Source organism: Passer domesticus, chromosome 19 (genome assembly GCF_036417665.1).
Source record: "Passer domesticus isolate bPasDom1 chromosome 19, bPasDom1.hap1, whole genome shotgun sequence".
NCBI classification, from domain to species: Eukaryota; Metazoa; Chordata; class Aves; order Passeriformes; family Passeridae; genus Passer; species Passer domesticus.
The window spans coordinates 9460236-9487870 of NC_087492.1; the positions used below are offsets into that span (position 1 = coordinate 9460236).

Sequence of the window (27635 nt, forward strand, 5' to 3'; positions counted from 1 at the left end):
GTGTGACGGACACAATGGGAAAACCAATAGGAGAGAGCATAGGGAGGGGCCTTGGTCCCTGAACTAATCACTCGATGCCCTGGGTGGAAGATTCTAGATGGGAAGGCTGGGCCATCGAGTGACGGACAGGGCACCAGGGAGGGAACAAGGGATGAATACATAGGTTGCCAGGGGAGATGGGGAGGAGAGATACTAGACAAACGGGGCGATCAAAAGGAGAGAGGGGATCAGGGCAGAACCATAGTAACTGTAGGGGTACATGGAGCAAACCAAATGTACAGCTCAACAAAACCATACCCGATAAACACAATACAACACCTGAGGACACATCTCTGGCTCCTGGGGTGCAGCGTAGCCCTGCCACAGCAAGGAGGGCTCTGCACCTGGGCTGGGGCAGAGGAGCCTGGTGGGGCTGGGCAGAGCTGGGGAGCAGAAGGCAGCTGTGGAGGGCCAGTGCTTGCCCCAGGCCTGGGGGGTTTTGCATTCCTTGCCTTGCCCTGCCCTGTCTCACCCACATCTCTGTCCCAAGGCTGCTGAAAGCACATCTGATGAGCTGTGTCTGTTTTCAATTTGAGCTCAAGCTTGGTGGGGAGTTGTGTGCCTCCTGTGAAAGGAGTTCTCAAAACCAAGCTCTGCAGCAGGGACAGACCAGCTCCTGCCAGCTGGTGTCCTGTGCACAGGGACCTGCCACGGCCATGGGCAGCACACCTGGCCGTGGGGACAGAGCCAGCAGATCCCACCGGGTGGATGGGCTGGGGGCTCCTGCAGCAGGTGGACAGGAGCTGGCAGGGACATGTCCCTGCAGGCAGCACTGCCAGTCTCCTCCCTGGCACAGCAGGGTGGTGCCCAGGGTGCCACAGGCCTCGGCACTGAGGATCCTCTGCCCCATCCCACAGGAGGCCAGTGGTCCGTGGCGGTGGCTCCCATGTGCCACAGAGCTCTGGCGACCATCAGAGCAGCAGTTTCAAACTGCCACCAATTCAGGATTGTCTGCGGAACAAGGCATTTCTGCAGGGACTCGTGACCCGCCCCAACAAGGTAGGGATGATGAAGGTGAGGACATGGCACGTGTACTGGGGGCGGGCCGGGCGATGCTGAGGATCCTGGGTGAATTTGTGCCTTCAGTTTCCTCGGGCACGGCTGCTTTGGGAGGGTTGCTAGGGAATGCTGGACTGGACCCTGCCTTTCAGCCAGCTGCTCTCTCCTTCCCAGCCCAGAGTGACCCAGCTGCTGGGCAGGGGTGGACGCATGCCAAGGGGCCGCAATGACCAGCTTCCTGTGGTGACCAGGACACTGGATGAGCCAGGTGTGGCCCTGTCAGGGCACGGGGAGCAGGGGGACAAGAGACTGGCTGTCTGCTGGGTCTGCACCTGCTCCCTGCGGGTCTCTGGCCAAGCAGGTGACCCTCCTGCTGCCCCGTTCTGAGCTGGCTGAGCTGACCCAGACGGGGCAGCCCCGGGGCCTGGGGGCTCAGCCTTGCCTCTCCCCCCAGGCCCTGCCACCTCTCGGCATCACCGGCCAGGCACAGCCCCCCGACACGTCTCCAGGGCACCAGGGCTCCTCCAGCCACTCCAGCCCCGGGAGACTTCGACAGCCCTCAAGTAGCTGGACAGGACTGGGAACCCAGTGCTCCACCAGGGACGTCGTCTCAGCAGAGAGTAAACTCTGGGACAATTGTTTTCCGAGAAATAACATTTTCCTTCTATTAGGCAAATAAAAACCTTCCTGAAAGACACGCAGAGCCTTTTCCCACTGCATCTGAAAACACTGGGATAAATCAAAGTGTCCTACACTATTTTTACTATTAGTTATCAGGCATTACTTTATTCCCAGCACTGGGGTACGTGGGAGAAGCTCCACTCAGAATGCACACCCATTCTCTAATCTTTTCACCATGTATTTTCAGCAAACAAATTAATGGTCATTGCCTATGAATTACATATTTCTCTTCATTCATGAATCTCCTATCATCCATTTGTTATTGATTTCTCAATTCTCATGTTGCTGCCAGATGAACAATTGCTTGCTCCTGGCGGGCTCCACACTATGCTCATTTTGCCAAGTCCATGGAACCACACCATCAAAAGCAGGAGAAACTTTTACCAAGGAGGGGAGTCAATCTACAGCCCATCGATCTAAGCTTTCACTAATTAAATAACTGGCCAGCTGTACCAACTTTTCTCCTCATTTGCAAAGAAGCACCATTTCACCACGTGGTCAGGTATGACTGTGGGTTCACCGACCACCCGAGACTGCCAAGGAGACTCCCAGGGCAGAAGAGTGCATGTGCTGAGGGGAGGAATGTATAGTCATGTCTTGGGGGAAATTATTGCCATATGTATGTTTCTTCTGAGAATAGTTATGAATATGATGACAAATACATTATTTCAACATACTTTGAAATATGTATGTTGAAATACTTTTCGTGTTCACAGCATGTACTCTCTGTGCAGCCATCCCCCATACATCTGGCTTTGCAGTAAAGAATGCCTAATTCCTAATATGAAAAAAATCCCTAATATGAAAATTAAAGCATTTATTTCTTTCTGGTTGTGATAACAATGTTAATTGGTCCACTTTTCAGTCTTTTTATTATGGATAGTTTTTTTCCAGATATTGTTTTCACTACACTAAGAGCAGAATTCTCCTTGTTCATTTCTTCTTTACCTCTGGTTTCCACACCTTGTCCTCACACTCTACAAATTCTGCATTCCTGGTGTCCAGTTCTTAGCCCCATTTCTCTACCCCAATCTTTGTTCACTGAATCATGTCAAGGTTATCTAGCAAAACTTAAAAGTTCAGTGATTTTCCCAAATGGTGTTCCACTAACAGCAGTTTGTATAAAGTCTTGCTACATGCTCCTGTGGAAAACTGCACTGCTAATGATTAAGTGAAACCATTATTAACAGACTTAATGAAAACAAATAATAGGAATCTCAAATTAGAAAGTTATATCATTTCCAACACATCCCCCCTTTATAAGTGACCTTATTTCTTTTAGGATTACTTCCACTTAAATCATTGGATATTTAGAAAGACTTAAGACACTAAAATGCAATAATTCCTATTAAACTACTTAGTAAAACTTTTTGGCAAAACTTATACTATTTTAGATCCAGGGCCATTCAATTTTACCCGCATTTTTTCTTGGGCTTGTTATTCTGGGGTTACATTTGAAAGGTCACACATTTTGGTACAGCAACTATTGGGATGCTTTTCTCTGCCAGCCCTTTAGCAGCTTTATCTGCCAGTCGGTTTCCTACACTAACTGATGTATTTCCTAATGGATGAGCTTTACAATGCATGAGAGCCACTTGGGCTGGTACCTGAACACATTCTAGTAATTGTCTGGTAATGTCTCCACCTTTGACAGAGGATCCTTGTGCTGAACGGAGCCCTCCTTTGTTCCAGAGAGCTCCGTGGGCAGGTACTGCTCCAAAGGCACGGTTAGCATTAGCCCATGTGTTCCCATTCTTCCCCTGAGACAATTCCAGGCTGCCATAGGCTGAGCAGCTCAGCCCTGTGTGCAGAGGTGGTAAGAGGTAATGGGACGGCTTGGATTGGGCCCTACTGCACAGCCAAACTTCTGCTTTCCTTTGCTCACAAAGCTGCTCCCACCTGTGGACAATTCCCAGGCCGGATCTTCTACCAGAGGATCTCCTCTGCTGGAGTGAAGCTGCTCAGTCGTTGGAACACAGGCATGTTGTGAGGCTTCTTGACTTTCTGGTACAGATTCCAGGAACGTGGCTGGGTGCAAGGCAAAGGAGTTGTTTGCAGTTCCCCATCATCCTGCTCCAACAAGACAACTTGATACTTCAGCATTCGACTTGGGGGTCACCAGTGGCCTCCTTTGTGTTCTAGAACAGAGAGGACCAAGGGGGGAACATGAGCAGTCGTTATCTGGCCCATGGTCCATTCGGGGCTTCTTGGATTAAAGCGCAGCTCCTGCTCCAAGTCAAAGGCAGTTAAGGGACATCCCTTAACTTACACTGTCCACTTGTTTGGAAAAATATCTTATGGCCCTTTTCCATGTGCATAACCTCTGAGCTAACACCCGTAGTGCAACACGTCAGTGCTCATGAACAATCTGCTCAAGAGGCTTGCTCAAGTCAGGTAATGCCTGTGCTGGGCTGGCATTAGAGCTCTCTTGGGGTCTCTGAAAGCCTCTGGCATTCTGGGGTGCACTGTAGCACCTCCTTGGTGTAGCACCTCCTTGGGCCATTCTCAGGGTCTCATATAAAGGTCTTACCCATAGGCCAGAATTAAAAATCCTGAGCCCACACCAACCACCCATTCCTAGAAATATTCCTAACTTGCAAACAGACCTTGGCTCTGGAGTTTCACAAATCCCCTCCACCCTTTTGGTTGCAAGGCTTTGCTGTCCCTGGGAAATGAGCCTCAGGTAGGTTTGGCATTAGGGCACTTCTTTGACACTTTGGGCCTTCTTCTTGGATACCCTGTAACTGGCTTGTCTCAGAATGTTCAGGAAACTTAAGAGTCATTTCAATGCATCCAGCATGAGTTCCATTAGCAATTAAAGTATCACCTGCATACTGCAGCAAAGGGGTATCTTCATTCTCCTTTTCCCATTCTGAAGTGACTGCCAGAGCCCTGGCCAGCTCTTAGAACTCCAGCACCCCACCAGCAATAGGGAACTGCCTGGGTATGGGGATTTACCAGAGACAGAACCTTTACAGCCACTTGCTCTAAGATGCCAGATAGAAGCCACATCAGGAACCAGGCAGAGGAGAAAGCTGTCTGTCTAGATGTTCCACAAGGAACAGCTTATTCCAGGTGAAAGGAGCTCACACAAAGAGCCCCAGGCACTCCTGTGCAAGGGGCTTTGTACAGATACAAATCAGGGGGTGGATACAAACAGCAAACCAATAGGGAATCCTCAGGGGAGGAGTGAGGGGATTACATCAAGCATCTGGGGCCAGTTGGGGTAGGAGGGTGCAGAGGATGGCTCACATGCGCCAATGGGGCTTCCAGGAGTAGGGGGATTCCAAAGGGATGTTGCGAACAGGGATTGGCCCGAGAGTTAAGGGGCAGAGAAGGTTCAGGAATAAGGGGCTCGGTTGCCTTGACAGGCAGGGAAAGAGCTGGAACAAGGGGTGGAGAATGACATGAGGGGCAGCTTTGAGGGAGGGTAAAACCCAGGGGTAAACCATCTCAGGGAGAACATGAGGGCACGAGGACAGAACGACGCACGTAAAAAGGAATCAATAAGATAAATTCAAAGCGCAACACCATCCCTCCAATTCTTTTGTCAATTGGTTTTTGTCTTGGGGTGTGTCGTGGGTTAAGACGGAAGTGAGTTTTTTGGGAGGTTGTGGTCAAACCAGTCAGTGCTTGGATTTGAATATTGGCACCTGTTTTGGCCACCGAAGGTATGGACCGCCTCTCAGAACACAGGGGGTTAAAAGCAAGAACTGCCAGGAGAACTCTCTCTTAGTTTCAGTCTGTAAAGGAGCTCAGAGCTCCCCTGCCCAGCCTGGGCTGGCTGGGGGAGGGAAGCCATGCGGCCGGGTGAGGTAGGCCGGAGCCTCGGGCAGAGGAGGGGAGTGAAGGCCTTGCAAGATGGAAGGGTGGAGGAGCTTGAGAAGCATCGGGCCCCATTCCTACCCCACGGGAGACAGAGAGAGAGAGAGAGAGAGCCAGTGCCTGTGCTGCCTTGGAATTCGGTATCATGGACTGGCAGCATGGCCGGCCAGAAGTGGGGGATGCGGCGAGAGAAGGTGCCCGGCAGCTGTGGGAGTTCTGGGCAGGCAGAGGCCCAGATTTTAACCCCTTTGTAAAATAATGGAAACCTTATAAATACTGATCCTCCTGAATGAGAAAGAGGAGAGAGAGATGAAGCATGAAGAAATGGGCAAGTGTGAGGAAAGTTGGTGCATGTGAGAGATGTCAGAAGAGGTGAGAAGAATCCTAGGTGGGCAGAGATGATGGATTGGCCTTGAGCTGGACTCTCTCTTGTATGGCCATGGACAGACCCATGTTCTTCCTGTGACTCAGAGACTGTATTTAGGGGGAGGCAATGCCTTGGAGTCAAGAGTGAAGCAGTGGCGGGAACAGAGATGGCTGAGGAGGGTGTGGGATGCCCTCTGTCTCCAGGAGGGGAAGATCTCTGTTCATGAGGCCCCTCGGCCCCAGGGGTTTAAATTTGGGAGGGGACTGGTGTCCTGAATTTGAGAGACTGCTGCTTTTGGAACTGAGTGGAGCATCCTTAAACGGGGAGCCCTAAAAGCAGTCCTGGCCCATGTGCAGTGGTGAGAGCACTGGACATGGAGGGAAGAAGTCACGAGGGCCGATGTTCTCTGGGTGGTGCCACGAGTGACACGGAAACAGAAGAGGTTTCAATTGTGTTTCTGGGGGAAGCCTATGTTGCAAGGGGGGACTCCTCTCTCCCTGATGGATTTGAGGGTTGATTATTTGAGGGGTGATGATGGACTGATTATGTGAGAGATGGTGTCGGGTTGGAAATCTATGGTGTTATTTCATTCTGTGGAGAAAATGGAGTGGAGGAGGAGGAATGTATTTGGAGGGTTTTCATTCTTAGTTTTGTGTTTGTTCCTTTTTAGATGTTGTAATTAGTAAATTTTGTTTCCTTTATTCCTGAGTTGGAGCCTACTTTGCTCTGTTCCTGATCACATCACACAGAAGCCACCAGAGAAAGTGTATATTCATGGAGGCACTGGCACTGTGGCAGAGTCAAACCATGACAGGGTGACTGCATGATACTGTGTCTCCTATTGTCTGCTTTATGCCCAGACATGGGTCCTGTAACTTTAAGCTAGGTCTGAGAGAGGGGTGCAAAGCCAGTGGAATTCTTTTGGTGTGGTTTTCCAACATCCTCCCCCAGGCTCCCTCAGCTGTGTTGTGCAGCACAGACAGAGGGAGTACATCTTGGCTTTCAGCTGGCTTCTAATTTCTTTGACAATGGCAGAAGTCTTTCCAGGACTGTGGCTTCTTCTCCTGGAAGGGTTTTTGCTTTTCCCTGGTCTGAAGCAGTAGAACATCGCCGGCAGCCCTGTGCCTTGGCCCGCAGGGGAGGCCCTGGGATGCACAGCCCGGCTTGGGACTCGGGAGGAGCCGAGCCACGCCTACAGAAGGAGCTCTGAATCCACCAGCCTACCCCACAATGTGAAGGCTTGAATATCTAACGTTATTCATTCTTTTTCCCATGCCTGCCTGCACACTGTGTGTTAAATAAACAGCTTTTTTCAATTTCCTCCAAAAAAATTCCTTGCTGTGGCAGGGAGGGCGTGCTGAAACCTGTTTTCTTTAGAGGAGATGTTTCCTCCTAACTTGTCTCAAATTGAGACATTTCTCAAATAATGTGGGGTGATTTTTGAACCCTGGAGGAAGAACAGTCCACCTCAATTGGTTTTCATGGCCCATCAAGGAACGTTCCAGAAACAAGAGTTGACTTTCAGTTTCAAGGGCAATGCAGAAAGAATCATCCTTAACATCCACAACAGTGGACTCATCAGTTTCCTTAACTGATGTGAAGAGTGTATAAGGCCTTGCTGCCACTGGGTCTCACACCAGTCTCACACTATTTCCTTGACAACTCTGACATCTTGTTCTGGCCTGTGTTCCTTAGTGTGTGCTTCCTTTACTGACAGGAGAGGAGTGCTATATTGTGACTCACATTCCCTTAGTGACCCATCTTCCAAAATTTAGCAATTCATTCTTCTAACCCTCTTCTACCTTCTAACTTCAAAGAATAATTGTTCTGCCTGACCAGTCTTCCATCAGGCTCCAACCGAATCCTTACTGGTTCCAGTGTCTTGATTTCCCTGGAATTCCATTGGTGCACACCAACACAGTGACAGTGTTTTCCCCCTCCTCCCACCAGGGATGTGCAGGAGGGAAATACTTGTCCAGCATTCCCTGCTGAACATTCTGAGCATGCCCTCTCTCAGCCTCTTCCCCCACTTTTGCCATTACCACAATTCCTCCACCAGGAGTTAACAGTGTGTCTGAACGTCCTTCCTAAAATCCCAGGGCTCTTTGCCTTGAACCCACTGGATTAGGGCATCAGAGGATCTCCCGGAAAAATCTTTGGAGTGCACCGGAGTCCTCTCGATCCCATCAATCCATGGAGCAAAAGAAGGAGGAAAGTTCCACCTGGGTCATTAGCAACTGTCACCAAAACCAGGATAAATGAAATCCTCAAACACTATCCTTTTAGTTTTGGCAAGTTGGGCGTTACTTTATTCTCCTCAGGACGAGTGGAGCGGATAGTTCGAGCCACACACACAGAAAAAATTTTGACTTAGTTATCTGTTTTTTGCAAACAAAGGAATCAATGGTCATCCATTCTCAATGCCATCATTCTCTTCATTACTTTGCATTCTAACTGCTGTTGGGCTTCACCCATGGAGACTCTCTGCCCTGACCAGCAGCAGCAGCAGGGCTGGCCCGGAGGCAGAGCCACAGCAGGGGCAAGGAGCTGAAGGGGCACCAGGGAGAGCGGGGAAGAGAGAGGCTGGTGAGACAAGGCCCGGCCTGGAATTTTAAAGGTTTTTATTAACAAGATAATTTAACGCTACTTAACTAATTATATAGTAACTTAATACAACTAAAATATAATCTTTCTGATGACTGTTGTTACAGGCGTTTCTCGCTTCGGACAAGATGTCCCAGGTAGAGGACTGGGTGATGAGTCCTGTCCATGTGGCTGGGGGCTGTTGATGTCCGGCAGGACTGGAGAGGCTGGTCGAGCCCTGGGGCCCGTGAGACCTGTCGGGGAGCTGTTCGTGGCTGGTGCTCTCGTGAGGCGGCAGGGCCTGGGGGTGAAGTGAGGGTGAGCTGCCACAGGTGCTGGCCCCACCCACCAGAACTCAAGCACTTGTCCCACACTGGCCATGGCCATTTTCCCACCTCACTCCAGCTCCAAGCTCAGTTACCCCATGTACCAGTCCTCCCAATCCATTCTGCCCCTTCTTTCTTACCCCAGACGCAAAATACCCATGCCACATTAGCCAGATCTGCACACAGAGCCTTATTCATTCTACAGCCCGCACCCAGCAGATAATCAGCCCCCTGTTCATTATCACCCATGCCCTAACGGGGCCATACCTGATGCGTCCTCTGTCCTGATTGCCATACGATGCTGGTCATTACGGCTCCTGGAGATGTGTCCGTCACTGGGCTGCAGCAGGGTCACACTGGGCTGAGGAGGAGAGGGCAGCTGGCTGCAATGCAGGGCCCAATCCAGCATCCCCCAATGAACCTCCCAACCCAGGTCTCCCTGGGAACTGAAGGCACAGATTGCCGCTGGATAGTCAGCAATGCCATCAAGCCTCAGTCGCCATTCTGTGTCCCCACCTTCATCATGCCTACCTTGTTGTGGAGTACCAGGAGACGCTGCAGCTCTGCACCTGTATATGGAGAAGCCTTGATGTTCTGCATGGTGGAGCTGCGGCTCTGATGGTCCCCAGAGCTCTGCGGCACACGGGGGACCCTGCCATTGACCAACTGCCTCCTGTGGGATGGGGCAGAGGATCCTCAGTGCCCAGCCCTGTGGCACCCTGGGCACCACCCTGCTGTGCCAGGGAGGGGACTGGCAGTGCTGCCTGCAGGGACATGTCCCTGCCAGCTCCTGTCCACCTGCTGCAGGAGCCCCAAGCCCATCCACCCGGCTGGATCTGCTGGCTCTGTCCCCAGAGCCAGGTGTGCTGGCCATGGCCGTGGCAGGTCCCTGTGCACAGGACACCAGCTGGCAGGAGCTGGCCTGTCCCAGCTGCAGGGCTTGGTTTTGGGAACTCCTTTCACAGGAAGCACACAACTCCCCACCAAGCTTGAGCTCAAATTGAAAACAGACACAGCTCATCAGATGTGCTTTCAGCAACCTTGGGACAGAGATGTGGGTGAGACAGGGCAGGGCAAGGCAGGGAATGCAAAAACCCCCAGACGTGGGGCAAGCACTGGCCCTCCACAGCTGCCTTCTGCTCCCCGGCTCTGCCCAGCCCCGCCAGGCTCCTCTGCCCCAGCCCAAGTGCAGAGCCCTCCTTGCTGTGGCAGGGCTACGCTGCACCCCAGGAGCCAGGGATGTGTCCTCAGGGCCCTTACCTTTGGCTGTTCTGTGGTTCCTTGCTGGGGGGCATTGGCTGCAAATATGGGAGAGTCTCGGAGGACCTGGGGAGGGCAGGAGTCACAGGGGTGTGACAGGGGACAAACAACCTGTTCCTGTTAGAGGAGGCACCCACAAACCCATGGGATTGTACCCCATGGCATCCCGCTGCCTGTAGCCCTTGGGATGAGTGCCCACAGCCCCCCATGATGGGCAGGGCTGCAGAGGGGGCTCCCCACATCGGCCCCTCCCCAGCAGACAGTGGCACCCCTGTGCCCAGCAGGGTCACTGCTGGCACCCATCTCCCCCATGCCAGCCCCGCTGCCCCCATGCCCTGGTGCTACTCACTGGCCAGGAACCTGCACGGTGAGCATGCGGTCACAGGACAGGCACGTGAAAGGCACTGGCAGCTGCCTGAGGAGGGTGAGGGAAGAGGGCTGGCTGAGCTCCTGGGGCCACAGCCCGGCAGCACACAGGCAGCAGCTGGCGGGCAGCAGCCAGGCGCTGCGCAGCTCACGGCACAGGGTCACGGCGTTTGCAGGCTGAACCGTGGGCTCTTGAGCCTCTTTCTCCCCATCCCCAAGGTGCTGGCTGAGGCCAGGGGAAGGCCACAGGCACCCATGTCACCATCCCAAGCAGCCCCTGCAGCGCTTGCAGCCCCTCTCGGGCACCAAAGTCCCCTGTGTGCGTGGCAGGAGGGCAGGGCATGATCCAGCTCTGGGACACGGCGTGTCACAGCCCTGCCTGGGAGGAGCAGTTGCCCTCTCCCAGCCTGGCTTCTGGGAGCCTTTGCACCCACAGCCCCATTTTGCTTTGGGAGGGCTCTGTCCTGCAGGTGCCCTCTCCTTGTTCTTCCTTGCCTGTGTGCAACCTGCTGCTGGTGGAAGGAGAAGGTGCAGCCGCTTCATCAGCTTCCCTGAGGTTCATTTAGCAGTGGAATTGGTGCCGTGACAGGGGACCCGAGGGGCAGTGTGTGGGAGAGCTGGAGGGAATGGGATCATCACTGTCCCCAAAAAGCCATCAGTGTCTCCATCACACTCACTTCTTAATCCCAGCGGCGTTTTCACGCCTCAACCTGTTCTCGAGAGCCTCCATGTTCCTGTTCCAGGAGCCAGCTGGAAAGGACTCGACCAGCCTCTCCAGCCACACCGGACATCAACAGCCCCCAGCCCGATGGACAGGACTCAGCACCCAGTGCTCGACCTGGCACATCTGGTCAGAAGCAAGAAACGCCGGAGACAGCAGTCATCAGAATGATGACTTTTTAGTTTTATTAAGTTAGTTAATAATTAGTGTTCAGTTATTTAGTTAATAAAAACCCTTAAAATTCCAGGCCGGGCCTTGTCTCACCAGCCTCTCTCCTCCCCGCTCTCCCTGGGGCTCCTTCAGCTCCTTGCCCCTGCTGTGGCTCTGCCTCCGGGCTGAGCAGGTCGAGCCCGGGCCAGCCCTGAGGCTGCTGCTGCTCCCGTGGCGGCTGCGGGGCAGCTCCGAGGCTCCGGGCCCGCTGCGGCAGCAGGAGCAGCGCTGCAGAGCCCGCGGCCCTGAGGGGCTGGCAAGCCACGGGCAGATGGCCATGGGGCCCGGCGGGCACTGCTGGCGCTGCTGCTCTCGGCTGCCGCCTGAAATCCTTACAGGCAGCCCTGACGCCGACTCAGGAGCCGCCTGGAGCCGTGCCCGAGGGCTGGCCCCGGCCCCCAAGTGCGCACTCGTCCCCTCATCTCTGCACTGGCACATCCCGAGCTCGTGTGGCAGCTTCCTCCTCCTCCTCCTCCTTTCTGAGGGGCAGCGTCAGGGGCTGGCCCAGCGGCTTTCCTCCCGCACTGCGGCAGCCCCTTGCCCACAGCTCCTGTCAGCAGCCGGAGCTGCTTTCCTTTCCAGCCGGGCAGCCCCGCCGTGTCCCGCAGCCTGCGCCGGATCCTGCCCAGTGCCGGCGAGACCCGGCGGCTGGGCCCGGCCGTGCCGGGCAAGAGCAGCTCCCTAGGCGGGGGAGCACAGGGGGACATGGGGGGACACACGGGGGACACACGGCGGGCAGCGCTTCCCCGTGTCCCCATTGCCGCAGAGCAGCGCCGTGTGCCGGGGCTGGCACGGAGCCCAGCACCCAGGAATGTCTGTGCTCTGACGGGAGAAAGGACACTGCAGGCATGCTTCTCACTCACCATGGCGTGCAGCAATAAAACCTTCGGCCAGTTCATGGCAGTTCATGGCAGTTCATGGCAGTTCATGGCAGTTAATGTGGCAGTCAGTGGTACCTTGAGAGCGCAGTAACAAATCAAGGCGGCCCAAGGTATTGATGGGGCTCTGTGGACACCTAAAGTAGAACGTGTCATAAATGCTTATGGGTAATAAAGAAATAAATAAATAAATGCCGTGGGTAATAAATACTTACACCATCTGGAACCATGCCTGCACTTTGGTGGAGCTCTCCCCTGTGCAGGCACAGCTGTAGTTGGGCTTCGCAATAAAGAAATGCCTGATTCTGAATACTGCATTTTTGTTAATTTTTATTCCTGAATTTCGGTGACAGGTGACCTCCACCATTGTCCACCCTGGAGCAGGGCCAGGGCGAGGGACAGTGCACGCTGCTGCCCTGCCCAGAGCTGGCTGGGTACTGTACATGTGCACATAACACCCGATGTCCTGGGATCCTACTACCATTTTCCTTCAGAACACTCTCTGAAGCACTAGAGGGAGATTTCTTGAAGATGTTTAGGCTTTGTGTGTGCACAAAACGGCCTGGTGAAGCCAAAATGAGCAGGAAAGCAAGGAGCAGAAGACACTGAGCTGGTAGAAAGGGACAAGAAGAAAAGAAGAAATGTGACAATCCCTCCCGTGGCACCAGCACCGCAGTTAACAGCAGCCTGTGAGCTGCAGGAGGGCACCGAGCATGCTGGGCAGCATCAGCCTGCTCCCTGCTTGCCAGAGGGGTCGACAACCTGCCCTTTCCCCCTGGATCTGCTGTGGACAAGTCAAACACGGGGTAGTTTTGGGCAGGGCAAAGCAGCCAACGACTGCGTGAGCCAAGTTTCACTCCTGGTCCCTGGGGCAGGGGCCTGGCTGGGCTGAGCCAGACGACAGGGCATGAGCAGCTGGTGCTCAGAGGTGGCAAGTGCCCCTGAAGGGCACCGGTGCCACTGCTCCCCATCAGCGTGCAAGAACCAGAGCATGGAGCCTCTCCCTCTTGCCGAGCTGCTCCCCCTTTGCTCTCCCCGTTGCTGGCAAGGAGCGCCCACTCCCTGCCCTGTACTCACCCACTGCTCCCTGTGGAAATGCCCTCTGGAGCGCAGAGCTCTGCCCTGGCTGGTCACACGGAGGGATTTGTAGTGCCCTCTGTGCTGGGCAGGCTGAGTGGGTTCTCTGAATTAACTCCATCCTGTCCTTCTTTCACCCATACAGAAGACAACATCCACAGCCAAGGTCTCCAGCTGGAATGGAGCCTCCAAAGAAAAAAGTGAAGAAGGCAGACAAGCCAGCTTAATTCATGTTCTCCATTCTTAATTTATGTTCTGTATTAATGTTCTAAATTATTGGTTCTTCTTTTTTATTCTAACTTCCTATTCCTATTTCATTGTTCTTTATTCATTGTTCTTATTTCATGTTCATCATTCATTGTTCACTTCTTGTTCTTGTTGTTCTTCACTGCTCTTATTTCATCTTCCTATGTCTCTTACAAGACATATTTGAGCAATAAACAACACAGCACTGAAATGAACTTACTTTGCTCTACTTTTCCCTAGATGTGCTGCTTATTACAAGCCTTGTCATGTCCCTGGAGATTAACTTCATTGGTCACTACTGCAGACAGTGCCTTTGATACTGGTTTTCTTTCTCATATTGTATGCAATAAACAGCTCAAGAAATTAGGGACAAGAGAAAATCATGAAGGGTGAAAAAAACAAACGGAGGCAATAGTGATTAGAGACCTTAAAGCTAAGAAGATGTGCCAGAGAGGATTTGCAGGCGTCTCCCATGTTCACATGTCGGACAAAGAAACAGCAGAAGGTGGCTGACAAGGTCGGGGTGCAGGAAATATATTCCCTTTCCATGTTGTCAGGTTTCCCAATGCTTGAAAGCCAATTTGAGAGTCCTCGATGGTTTATTTCCTCTGCTGGCTCATAAGTCAGCTCTGTATCCCCTCACCCAAAGGTTGCTGCTGTAGAGTTTTGAAGCAGGAAGGAGAAGGGGTGAACGGAGCGTGTTTTGGAAAGGGGCAGGTGGGGGTGGATGGCAGGTGTTCAAGGGAAGAACTTGGCTTGTCTTCCCACACAATCTTGGGGACATTGGCAGGAGAAATGATTTCATTGTCTTCTTTATGGACTGTCAAGCTGACATAAAACCTGACTTGGAGGAAATGGTACAAAGGCTTCAAAACCTGACTTGGAGGAAATGGTACAAAGGCTTCACCCACGGAGACTCTCTGCCCTGAACTCCTGAGGAGAAAGGAGTCTGTGCCCCAACAACCCTACAGCTCAGCCAGGGGCTCACGGGGCTCCTCCTGCACCCCCAGCATGAGGAACAGCACCCCACTGCTTCCCTGGCAAAGGCTGATCCCAATGGATGCTCCAAACCAGGCCCTGGCTTTGCTGTGCCAAAGCAGCAATGGCCGTGTCTGAAACCCAGGGGAAAGCAGCAGGTTGGTGATTCTCTCCCAGGGACTCAGCTCTGTGGGGCTGCTGGCCCCCCTGCAGCCTCTGCCCAGGAGCTGCCTGGGGATCCCTCTCTTGCTGAGGAAACAAACATTGAGGTACCCTGGGCTTCATCTGGGGCTTTGTGGTTGTGTCAGTGCCCTGCCCGTGGTGACTCACACTGACAGTTCACTGCACAGCAAAGCCAGGCTTAGTGCCTGCTCCACAATGCAGGAAGAGACTGAGAACATGAGGTGCCACAGAGCAGGACACTGACACAGCAGATGGAGAAGTGGCTTCGCTCTAACTCAAGTCTTAAACTGATTAAAAGAAATATAGTGAGGCCTCTCCTGTCCTGTGAGACTTTCAGGCACCTTTCAGTCACTAAAGGGCTTCAAATGGGCTGGAGAGGGACTTGGCACAGGGGCCTGGAATGACAGGACAAGGGGGAGCGGTTTCACACTGTGAGACAGCAGGGTTAGACTGGGTTTTGGGAAGAAATTCTTCCCTGTGAGTGTGGTGATGCCTTGGCACAGGTTGCCCAAAGGAACTGTGTCTGCCCCATTCCTGAAAGTGTCCAGGGCCAGACTGGATGGGACTTGGAGCAACCTGGCCAGTGGAAGGTGTTTCTGCCTTTGAGGTCCCTTCCAGCCCAAGCCATTCCATTCCATTCCATTCCATGACTCCATGAGTCTGTGACCCAGTGGCTGCCAGGGATGAGGTGTGCTGCCTGGCAACAGGAGTTGTGATGAAAAGGGGCATGAGCAGAGCAAGCTCCAGTCTGTGACGGACAAGGGATGAGGAAGGAGCCTGCTGGCTACTCCACCTTTTTAACATCACTTTTGCTCATTCCTTTCATTATACGTTTTAGCATCCCTGACAGGCCCAACTGGGCAGGAAGGCTTGTGACAAATCAGGGACAGAGTGTGTGCAGTCATGGCAACATCCCTGGACACACTCAGCCTCTCCCAGATGCTGGATCTTGCCATCGAGATGCCCCAGAATGGATCTGTTCACTTTGCAGCCATGAGAAAACTGCTGCAGGCTGTGCTGGAGCACCTGGACGTGCAGTACCTGACCAGCCAGGAGCCGTGGCCAGGCCAGCTGAGTGGCCCCTCACTTGCTGATGTGGCTGCTGAAGTGAAAGAATTTAAGAAGGAGATGAAAGAGTATAAGAAACACACGTCCAAGGTAGAGGCTCTTCCCCGCCCCTGGGCACTCCCCCAGCAGACAGCCCCTCTCTGCTTCCTCACACAGCCGTGCTTGGCTCTGCCCTCACTGCCCTGGCAGAGCCGCTGGCAGGGGCTCTTTGCTGTCTGGATGGGCTTCAGTGCTCTGGCACTGAGCCCGGCTGGGGCAGGTGGCACTGGGACTCTCCCTGCTCACCTGGCTGTGCCATGGGCTGCCCGTGGCAGGGTGGGGCTCTTTGGGGTGTTGCTGCCCTGGCCATCACCTCTGACATCCCTGATTCTTGAACTGCTTCACAGGTTCTTCGCGAGGAGATTGGTGGGATAAAGGCAGAATATTCCCACATAGCAGAGAACCTGAAGAAGTTCCAGGAGGCACAGGTCTGTGCAGACCACTGAGGTGGTGAATGTCGTTTTGCCTCCACTCCTCATATCTGATACCACTTTCTCCTACAGTCCGGCATGGCAGAAAACATGAAGAAGATCCAGGAGGCACGGGATGAGGTGAGCTGCTGCTGGGAGCAAGTTTTGGGTCTGAGACAGCAGCCCATACCCTCTGCTCTGCTGGCTGGACGCACGGACCGCGCTGCCTGCAGAGCCCTGCCAGGCTGGCTGCGCTGGTCCCTGAGCTGTTCCCCCATGCTGAGCATACCATGTTAGAGGTTAATGCCCTGCAGGTCCCCTCAGAACCATCCCAGGGGATGGCTAACACAACCTCTCCCTCCTAGGTCACATCCCTCTCTGAGAATATCACTGAGGAGATTGACAGGATAAAGGAAGCACAGAACCACACAGCACAGAAGATTAAGGAGTTGGCTGCCTCAGTAAGCTGTGGGGTGATGTTACCTTTGAGCTGTCATGAAAAACCTCAATGTGACTCCAAGAGCATGTTTTGGGGTCAGGGTCTCAGGACTGTGTTGGGGGCCCTGGGGCTTTCTGTGCAGCTGAATGACCTCCACGCTGGGACAACATGATGGCTGTGCCCTGACTCTACTGTCACTGGTTTTCCCAGATTAAGAAGCTGGAGGAAGACCTTAAAAAGCTGAGGCAGGATGCAGCGAAGTGGAAAGAAGAGAGCAGCAATGAGATCTCTCAGCAACTCGAGTAAGGGGACAGGAGTGGGTTTCATACCCTGGGGGGCTGCAAGGGAGCCCAGATGGTCTGGCTGCATCCTGGTTTGTGGGCACAAGGTGCCCAGCAGCCCTGCAGGGGTAACCCTGCCCTTGCCCCCATCCCGCTGGCCAGGGCTTTGCTGGAGGAGACAAAGCGTGAGCTGCAGAAGATGGGAGAGCAGCAGGAGATGAGGAAGGCCATGCTGGAGCAGCTGGTGACTGAGACAACCAACAAGGTGAACGAGCAGATGAGGTCCTGGGGGAGCATTCCCAGCCCTCCTGGCTTGGTGCAGTACTCCTGGCGGGGTTCCCAGCCACATTCCCCAACTGGCTGGGGCCACTGAAGCCCACAGCATGCAGGACTGGTGGTTCCATTCATCCCATCTCTTGAGCTGATTCCTTTTGCCTTTCCTGCAGCTGGCTGAGATAGGGGAGATAGTGAAGAGTGTGCAGGAGGAGAAGGAGAAGGCAAAGGCAGAGTGCTCCAACTGCACCTTTGACATCAATGAGCATTTGGGGGAGCTCCTCCGGCGCTGTGAGAACCTCCAGGAGCAGGTGGAATCCCTGGAGTCCCGGCAGATGCCTGTGGGCAAGCTTGAAAAGATGATGAGGAATTGGGGCCAGGTAGGCAGCTGGCAGCATGGGGGACTGAGGACATCCCCTGGGGTAGACCCAAACTGCCCAAACTGGCCTGGACCAGTCAGTGGCATGGACAGAAATGAAAGCCTTGATGCAAATGTCCTGTTGACACTGAGAGGTCTTGGCCACTGTTTGAGTAATGTGGGTCTGCCCCTGTGGAGCAGCCAGACCCCCTTTGTTCAGCAACAAATGTTTTTCCTCCTTGGAGCAGAACACACAGCAGATGCAGCCCGAGGATGCAACAGCTGTACAGATGCAAAGGGACTATGAGAAGCTCAGCTTCATATCTGGGACCCTCCAGAAGGACTCTGAACAAAAGCAGAAAGAAATCAAAGTAGGTGGCTGAAAATCCTGTGGTATCAAAAAATCTCCCAGGCTCTCCTTGTGATTCCAGGCAGGATCACAAGAATGTCTCCCTGCTGACCTTTTCAGCACTGTGCTGGTCCCAAGTGCATTTCCTCAAGGTTTTTGGGCAGGGGGAGAGGGGTGTGTTCCCCTGGCCAGGATGCAGCTCCAACCTTACTGCGGTACGATCAGTTCCTTTCTGTGCTGAAAGATGCTGTTCCAGTCTCTGGAGAAGCTGCAGAAGGAGAAGGCAGATCAGCAGGACATGCTGGCAGCAATGGACATGGTACAGTCTAGAGGGGCCTCTGTACCAGCCCAGGGGCTCCCGGGCAGGGTGACAAATGCCCCTTGCCCTTGGGGGCTGGGGGGCAGAACTGGTGTGGGGAGGGAGAATTTCCTGAGCTCAGGGGGTCCCTCACCCTCCAGATGGTGGGACCAAGCTCACCAGGCTGACGGGGCAAATGGGGCCACAGCAGCCTGAAAGGGCCATGCTGGCCTGGGGGAAGCACTCCTCCCTCTCCCCTCACACACGTTGGCCCTGCCTGTCCTTCCTCATCCCTTTCCCCACTGCTCTCCTGCCCTTCCCCTCTGCTAGAAGGCGGACAAAGCTGCCTTGGGCAGCAAAGTCAATTGCAGCCAGTTTGATGTCACTATGGAGCGTCTGGATGAGAGGATGCAGGAGTTGCAGAGCCAGATTTCAGGCCAGGAGCAGCACTGGAACAATACGCAGCAGCAGCTCAGTGATGCAATGGAAGAGAAGGTGAGGGGTACCTGGTCCCCACCTTGAGGAACTGGCACCTTTGGGACTTGGCAGCCTGAGACAGCACCCCTCGGAGGATCCCCCTCCAGGCTTTTCCCTGGAGAGCTCCATGTCACCTCCTGGGGCAGCTGGCTGAGGCTGTGCACCTGTTCACAGCTGGATCACCTGGAGCTGAAGACTTTCCGTAACCAGATGGAGGAGACCTGGAAGAGAAGTATTGAGGAGCTCAGGAATGAGATGAAGCAGGGTGACAGTGGTGCTGGGATTAAGAAGTGAGTGTGATGGAGACACTGATGGCTTTTTGGGGAGAGTGATGGTCCCATTCCCTCCAGCTCTCCCACACACTGCCCCTCTGGTCCCCTGCCACGGCACCAATTCCACTGCTAAATGAACCTCAGGGAAGCTGATGAAGCAGCTGCACCTTCTCCTTCCACCAGCAGCGGATTGCACACAGGCAAGGAAGAACAAGGAGAGGGCACCTGCAGGACAGAGCCCTCCCAAAGCAAAATGGGGCTGTGGGTGCAAAGGCTCCCAGAAGCCAGGCTGGGAGAGGGCAACTGCTCCTCCCAGGCAGGGCTGTGACACGCCGTGTCCCAGAGCTGGATCATGCCCTGCCCTCCTGCCATGCACACAGGGGACTTTGGTGCCCGAGAGGGGCTGCAAGCGCTGCAGGGGCTGCTTGGGATGGTGACATGGGTGCCTGTGGCCTTCCCCTGGCCTCAGCCAGCACCTTGGGGATGGGGAGAAAGAGGCTCAAGAGCCCACGGTTCAGCCTGCAAACACCGTGACCCTGTGCCGTGAGCTGCCCAGCGCCTGGCTGCTGCCCACCAGCTGCTGCCTGTGTGCTGCAGGGCTGTGGCCCCAGGAGCTCAGCCAGCCCTCTTCCCTCACCCTCCTCAGGCAGCTGCCAGTGCCTTTCACGTGCCTGTCCTGTGACCGCATGCTCACCGTGCAGGTTCCTGGCCAGTGAGTAGCACCAGGGCATGGGGGCAGCGGGGCTGGCATGGGCGAGATGGGTGCCAGCAGTGACGCTGCTGGGCACAGGGGTGCCAGTGTCTGCTGGGGAGGGGCTGATGTGGGGAGCCCCCTCTGCAGCCCTGCCCATCAGGGGGGGCTCTGGGCACTCATCCCAAGGGCTACAGGCAGCGGGATGCCATGGGGTACAATCCCATGGGTTTGCGGGTGCCGTCTCCAACAGGAACAGGTTGTTTGTCCCCTGTCACACCCCTGTGACTCCTGCCCTCCCCAGGTTCCCCAAGATACTCCCATATTTGCAGCCACTGCGCCCTGGCAAGGAGCCACAGCACAGCCAAAGGTAAGGGCCCTGAGGACACATCCCTGGCTCCTGGGGTGCAGCGTAGCCCTGCCACAGCAAGGAGGGCTCTGCATTTGTGTGGGACAGGCTATTGCTCCCTGCTTGCGGCTCCTGCAGCAGGTGGACAGGAGCTGGCAGGGGCATGCCCCTGCAGGCAGCACTGCCAGTCTCCTCCCTGGCACAGCAGGGTGGTGCCCAGGGTGCCACAGGGCTGGGCACTGAGGATCCTCTGCCCCATCCCACAGGAGGCCAGTGGTCCGTGGCGGTGGCTCCCATGTGCCACAGAGCTCTGGCGACCATCAGAGCAGCAGTTTCAAACTGCCACCAATTCAGGATTGTCTGCGGAACAAGGCATTTCTGCAGGGACTCGTGACCCGCCCCAACAAGGTAGGGATGATGAAGGTGAGGACATGGCACGTGTACTGGGGGCGGGCCGGGCGATGCTGAGGATCCTGGGTGAATTTGTGCCTTCAGTTTCCTCGGGCACAGCTGCTTTGGGAGGGTTGCTAGGGAATGCTGGACTGGACCCTGCCTCTCAGCCAGCTACTCTCTCCTTCCCAGCCCAGAGTGGCCCAGCTGCTGGGCAGGGGTGGACACGTGCCGAGGGGCCGCAATGACCAGCTTGCTGTGGTGACCAGGACACTGGATGAGCCAGGTGTGGCCCTGTCAGGGCACGGGGAGCAGGGGGACAAGAGACTGGCTGTCTGCTGGGTCTGCACCTGCTCCCTGCGGGTCTCTGGCCAAGCAGGTGACCCTCCTGCTGCCCCGTTCTGAGCTGGCTGAGCTGACCCAGACGGGGCAGCCCCGGGGCCTGGGGGCTCAGCCTTGCCTCTCCCCCAGGCCCTGCCACCTCTCGGCATCACCGGCCAGGCACGGCCCCCCGACACGTCTCCAGGGCACCAGGGCTCCCCCAGCCACTCCAGCCCCGGGAGACTTCGACAGCCCTCAAGTAGCTGGACAGGACTGGGAACCCCGTGCTCCACCAGGGACATCGTCTCAGCAGAGAGAAAACTCTTGGACAATTGTTGTCTGAGAAATAACATTTTCATTCTATTACGTTAATAAAAAACCTTCTGAAAGACACACACAGCCTTTTCCCATGGCCTCTGAAAACATTGGGATAAATCAAAGTGTCCTACACTATTTTTACTATTAGTTATCAGGCATTACTTTATTCCCAGCACTGGGGTACATGGGAGTAGCTCCACTCAGAATGCACACCCACTCTCTAAACTTTTCACTATGTAGTTTCAGCAAATAAATTAAAGCTCACTGCTTATAAATTACATATTTCTCTTCATTCATTAATCTCCTATCATCCATTTGTTATTGATTTCTCAGTTCTCATGCTGCTGCCAGATGAACAATTGCTTGCTCCTGGCGGGCTCCACACTATGCTCATTTTGCCAAGTCCATGGAACCACACCATCAAAAGCAGGATAAACTTTTACCAAGAGGGGAGTCAATCTACAGCCCATCGATCTAAGCTTTCACTAATTAAATAACTGGCCAGCTTTACCAACTTTTCTCCTCATTTGCAAAGAAGCACCATTTCACCACGTGGTCAGGTATGACTGTGGGTTCACCGACCACCCGAGACTGCCATGGAGACTCCCAGGGCAGAAGAGTGCATGTGCTGAGGGGAGGGAATGTATATTCATGTCTTGGGGGAAATTATTGCCATATGTGTGTTTCTTCTGAGAATAGTTATGAATATGATGACAAATACAGTATTTCAACAGGGGCTTTTCCTGTACACAGCATGTACTCTCTGTGCAGCCATCCCCCATACATCTGGCTTTGCAGTAAAGAATGCCTAATCCCTAATATGAAAAAAATCCCTAATATGAAAATTAAAGCATTTATTTCTTTCTGGTTGTGATAACAATGTTAATTGGTCCACTTTTCAGTCTTTTTATTATGTGTAGTGTTTTTCCAGATATTGTTTTCACGACACTAAGAGCAGAATTCTCCTTGTTCATTTCTTCTTTACCTCTGGTTTCCACACCTTGTCCTCACACTCTACAAATTCTGCATTCCTCGTGTCCAGTTCTCAGCCCCATTTCTCTACCCCAATCTTTGTTCACTGAATCATGTCAAGGTTATCTAGCAAAACTTAAAAGTTCAGTGATTTTCCCAAATGGTGTTCCATTAATACCAGTTTGTATAAAGTCTTGCTACATGCTCCAGTGGAAAACTGCACTGCTAATGATTAAGTGAAGCCATTATTAACAGACTTAATGAAAACAAATAATAGGAATCTCAGATTAGAAAGTTATATCATTTCCAACACATCCCCCCTTTATAAGTGACCTTATTTCTTTTAGGATTACTTCCACTTAAATCATTGGATATTTAGAAAGACTTAAGACACTAAAATGCAATAATTCCTATTAAACTACTTAGTAAAACTTTTTGGCAAAACTTATACTATTTTAGATCCAGGGCCATTCAATTTTGCCAGCATTTTATCTTGGGCTTGTTATTCTGGGGTTACCTCTGAAAGGTCATACATTTTGCTGCAGCAACTATTAGGATGCGTTTCTCTGCCAGCCCTTTAGCAGCTTTATCTGCCAGTCGGTTTCCTACACTAACTGATGTATTTCCTAATGGATGAGCTTTACAATGCATGAGAGCCACATGGGCTGGTACCTGAACACATTCTAGTAATTGTCTGGTAATGTCTCCACCTTTGACAGAGGATCCTTGTGCTGAAAGGAGCCCTCCTTTGTTCCAGAGAGCTCCGTGGGCAGGTACTGCTCCAAAGGCACGGTTAGCATTAGCCCATGTGTTCCCATTCTTCCCCTGAGACAATTCCAGGCTGCCATAGGCTGAGCAGCTCAGCCTTGTGTGCAGAGGTGGTAAGAGGTAATGGGACGGCTTGGATTGGGCCCTACTGCACAGCCAAACTTCTGCTTTCCTTTGCTCACAAAGCTGCTCCCACCTGTGGACAATTCCCAGGCCGGATCTTCTACCAGAGGATCTCCTCTGCTGGAGTGAAGCTGCTCAGTCGTTGGAACACAGGCATGTTGTGAGGCTTCTTGACTTTCTGGTACAGATTCCAGGAACGTGGCTGGGTGCAAGGCAAAGGAGTTGTTTGCAGTTCCCCATCATCCTGCTCCAACAAGACAACTTGATACTTCAGCATTTGACTTGGGGGTCACCAGTGGCCTCCTTTTTGTCCTAGAACAGAGAGGACCAAGGGGGGAACTTGAGCAGTCATTATCTGGCCCATGGTCCATTCGGGGCTTCTTGGATTAAAGCGCAGCTCCTGCTCCAAGTCAAAGGCAGTTAAGGGACATCCCTTAACTTACACTGTCCACTTGTTTGGAAAAATATCTTATGGCCCTTTTCCATGTGCATAACCTCTGAGCTAACACCCGTAGTGCAACACGTCAGTGCTCATGAACAAACTGCTCAAGAGGCTTGCTCAAGTCAGGTAATGCCTGTGCTGGGCTGGCATTAGAGCTCTCTTGGGGTCTCTGAAAGCCTCTGGCATTCTGGGGTGCACTGTAGCACCTCCTTGGTGTAGCACCTCCTTGGGCCATTCTCAGGGTCTCATATAAAGGTCTTACCCATAGGCCAGAATTAAAAATCCTGAGCCCACACCAACCACCCATTCCTAGAAATATTCCTAACTTGCAAACAGACCTTGGCTCTGGAGTTTCACAAATCCCCTCCACCCTTTTGGTTGCAAGGCTTTGCTGTCCCTGGGAAATGAGCCTCAGGTAGGTTTGGCATTAGGGCACTTCTTTGACACTTTGGGCCTTCTTCTTGGATACCCTGTAACTGGCTTGTCTCAGAATGTTCAGGAAACTTAAGAGTCATTTCAATGCATCCAGCTTGAGTTCCATTAGCTTCCGAGTTGCTGTCCGAGATTTTCTCTACTCCCCCGGGCGGGGGAAGGAGGCTGCACCGGCCGAGCTGAAGGCACAGCAACTGACAGCCGGGGGGCACTGCCCAAATGCGCCGGGGGCATCCGGGGAGCGCCTCAGCAGGAGGCAGCAGTGATCAGCAGGAAGGCGAAGTAGAAAAGAGGGTCTCGTCTCGGGGGCAAAGTCCAGAGTTCTTTAATGTCTCCAGGGAAGGCCAGCCAAGTCAAAACCATGAGGTGGGGGTACAGCCGATTAGAAAGGGACGGAACATACAACATTTCAACCAATGAGGAAGAACTTGGGAGGGAACAAACTCGTGACAAACATGCCGGCTCGCCAATAGGGAATGTGACAGGGAGGGACCCTTGTTCCCGATCCAATCACCCACCGAGGAGGGGAGAACTTTCTGGAAAGAGGGAAGGGGACAGTGGCTGATGGACAGGAACTCAGGGAGGGATTGACAGAGGGTAACCAGGGGAACAGGGGTGGAGACAAAAAACTGACACTCTCAAAAGGAGGGGTTGCCAGGGGAGGAGAGGGGGGGGAACCCTAGGACCGAACCATTATAACTTTAGGGGGAAACAGAACAAACCAAATGAACCCTGCACCACAACAATTAGCAATTAAAGCATCACCTGCATACTGCAGCAAAGGGGTATCTTCATTCTCCTTTTCCCATTCTGAAGTGACTGCCAGAGCCCTGGCCAGCTCTTAGAACTCCAGCACCCCACCAGCAATAGGGAACTGCCTGGGTATGGGGATTTACCAGAGACAGAACCTTTACAGCCACTTGCTCTAAGACGCCAGGTAGAAGCCACATCAGGAACCAGGCAGAGGAGAAAGCTGTCTGTCTAGATGTTCCACAAGGAACAGCTTATTCCAGGTGAAAGGAGCTCACACAAAGAGCCCCAGGCACTCCTGTGCAAGGGGCTTTGTACAGATACAAATCAGGGGGTGGATACAAACAGCAAACCAATAGGGAATCCTCAGGGGAGGAGTGAGGGGATTACATCAAGCATCTGGGGCCAGTTGGGGTAGGAGGGTGCAGAGGATGGCTCACATGCGCCAATGGGGCTTCCAGGAGTAGGGGGATTCCAATGGGATGTTGCGAACAGGGATTGGCCCGAGAGTTAAGGGGCAGAGAAGGTTCAGGAAGAAGGGGCTCGGTTGCCTTGACAGGCAGGGAAAGAGCTGGAACAAGGGGTGGAGAATGACATGAGGGGCAGCTTTGAGGGAGGGTAAAACCCAGGAGTAAACCATCTCAAGGAGAACATGAGGGCACGAGGACAGAACGACGCACTTAAAAAGGAATCAATAAGATAAATTCAAAGCGCAACACCGTACCTCCAATTCTTTTGTCAATTGGTTTTTGTCTTGGGGTGTGTCGTGGGTTAAGACGGAAGTGAGTTTTTTGGGAGGTTGTGGTCAAACCAGTCAGTGCTTGGATTTGAATATTGGCACCTGGTTTGGCCACCGAAGGTATGGACTGCCTCTGAGAACACAGGGGGTTAAAAGCAAGAACTGCCAGGAGAACTCTCTCTTAGTTTCAGTCTGTAAAGGAGCTCAGAGCTCCCCTGCCCAGCCGGGGCTGGCTGGGGGAGGGAAGCCATGCGGCCGGGTGAGATAGGCCGGAGCCTCGGGCAGAGGAGGGGAGTGAAGGCCTTGCAAGATGGAAGGGTGGAGGAGACTGAGAAGCATCGGGCCCCCCTCCTACCCCCCGGGAGACAGAGAGAGAGAGAGAGCCAGTGCCTGTGCTGCCTTGGAATTCGGTATCATGGGCTGGCAGCACGGCCGACCAGAAGTGGGGGATGCGGCGAGAGAAGGTGCCCGGCAGCTGTGGGAGTTCTGGGCAGGCAGAGGCCCAGATTTTAACCCCTTTGTAAAATAATGGAAACCATACAAATACTGATCCTCCTGAATGAGAAAGAGGAGAGAGAGATGAAGCATGAAGAAATGGGCAAGTGTGAGGAAAGTTGGTGCATGTGAGAGATGTCAGAAGAGGTGAGAAGAATCCTAGGTGGGCAGAGATGATGGATTGGCCTTGAGCTGGACTCTTTCTTGTATGGCCATGGACAGACCCATGTTCTTCCTGTGACTCAGAGACTGTATTTAGGGGGAGGCAATGCCTTGGAGTCAAGAGTGAAGCAGTGGCGGGAACAGAGATGGCTGAGGAGGGTGTGGGATGCCCTCTGTCTCCAGGAGGGGAAGATCTCTGTTCATGAGGCCCCTCGGCCCCAGGAGTTTAAATTTGGGGGGGACTGGTGTCCTGAATTTGAGAGACTGCTGCTTTTGGAACTGAGTGGAGCATCCTTAAACGGGGAACCCTAAAAGCAGTCCTGGCCCATGTGCAGTGGTGAGAGCACTGGACATGGAGGGAAGAAGTCACGAGGGCCGATGTTCTCTGGGTGGTGCCACGAGTGACACGGAAACACAAGAGGTTTCAATTGTGTTTCTGGGGGAAGCCTATGGTGCAAGGGGGGACTCCTCTCTCCCTGATGGATTTGAGGGTTGATTATTTGAGGGGTGATGATGGACTGATTATGTGAGAGATGGTGTCGGGTTGGAAATCTACGGTGTTATTTCATTCTGTGGAGAAAATGGAGAGGAGGAGGAGGAGGAATGTATTTGGAGGGTTTTCATTCTTAGTTTTGTGTTTGTTCCTTTTTAGATGTTGTAATTAATAAATTTTGTTTCCTTTACTCCTGAGTTGGAGCCTGCTTTGCTCTGTTCCTGATCACATCACACAGAAGCCACCAGAGAAAGTGTATATTCATGGAGGCACTGGCACTGTGGCAGAGTCAAACCATGACAGGGTGACAGCATGATACTGTGTCTCCTATTGTCTGCTTTATGCCCAGACATGGGTCCTGTAACTTTAAGCTAGGTCTGAGAGAGGGGTGCAAAGCCAGTGGAATTCTTTTGGTGTGGTTTTCCAACATCCTGCCCCAGGCTCCCTCAGCTGTGTTGTGCAGCACAGACAGAGGGAGTACATCTCGGCTTTCAGCTGGCTTCTCGTTTCTTTGACAATGGCAGAAGTCTTTCCAGGACTGTAGCTTCTTCTCCTGGAACGGTTTTTGCTTTTCCCTGGTCTGAAGCAGTAGAACATCGCCGGCAGCCCTGTGCCTTGGCCCGCAGGGGAGGCCCTGGGATGCACATCTCGGCTCTGGACTCAGGAGGAGCCGAGCCATGCCTACAGAAAGAGCTCTGAATCCACCAGCCTACCCCACAATGAGAAGGCTTGAATATCTAACGTTATTCATTCTTTTTCCCATGCCTGCCTGCACTCTGTGTGTTAAATAAACAGCTTTTTTCACTTTCCTACAAAAAAATTCCTTGCTGTGGGAGGGAGGGCGTGCTGAAACCTGTTTTCTTTAGAGGAGATGTTTCCTCCTAACTTGTCTCAAATTGAGACATTTCTCAAATAATGTGGGGTGATTTTTGAACCCTGGATGAAGAACAGTCCACCTCAATTGGTTTTCATGGCCCGTCAAGGAACTTTCCATTCGAGTTGACTTTCAGTTTCAAGGGCAATGCAGAAAGAATCATCCTTAACATCCACAACAGTGGACTCATCAGTTTCCTTAATTGAGGTGAAAAGTGTATAAGGGCTTGCTACCACTGGGTCTCACACCAGTCTCACACTATTTCCTTGACAGCTCTGACATCTTGTACTGGCCTGTGTTCCTTAGTGTGTGC

At 53.1% G+C, this 27635-nt stretch overlaps 3 protein-coding genes across 4 annotated transcripts in view; 2 read left to right on the forward strand and 1 right to left on the reverse strand.

Moving 5' to 3' along the window:
* The window catches only part of LOC135283848 (uncharacterized), a 250559-nt gene that overhangs the window by 78758 nt on the left and 144166 nt on the right, over positions 1-27635 (reverse strand). The gene's annotated exons all lie outside the window — the stretch shown is intronic.
* Positions 16306-17753, forward strand: LOC135283886 (uncharacterized). Its single transcript, XM_064395028.1, has 6 exons — positions 16306-16397; positions 16622-16717; positions 16906-16997; positions 17139-17241; positions 17423-17629; positions 17676-17753. Exons 1-6 carry the CDS (start codon positions 16356-16358, stop codon positions 17751-17753), a joined length of 618 nt encoding a protein of 205 aa, XP_064251098.1. The 5' UTR covers positions 16306-16355.
* On the forward strand, positions 17589-18790 carry LOC135283653 (glutamine-rich protein 2-like). 2 transcript variants are annotated; one of them, XR_010349331.1, is made up of 3 exons: positions 17589-17629; positions 17856-18275; positions 18585-18768. XR_010349331.1 is itself a non-coding variant. In XM_064394662.1 (3 exons), exons 1-3 carry the CDS (start codon positions 17784-17786, stop codon positions 18774-18776), a joined length of 462 nt encoding a protein of 153 aa, XP_064250732.1. In that variant the 5' UTR covers positions 17640-17783; the 3' UTR covers positions 18777-18790. The 2 variants fall into 2 exon arrangements, 1 of the variants encoding a protein (XP_064250732.1); XM_064394662.1 differs by lacking the exon at positions 17589-17629 and having other exon boundaries at positions 17640-17978; positions 18201-18275; positions 18585-18790.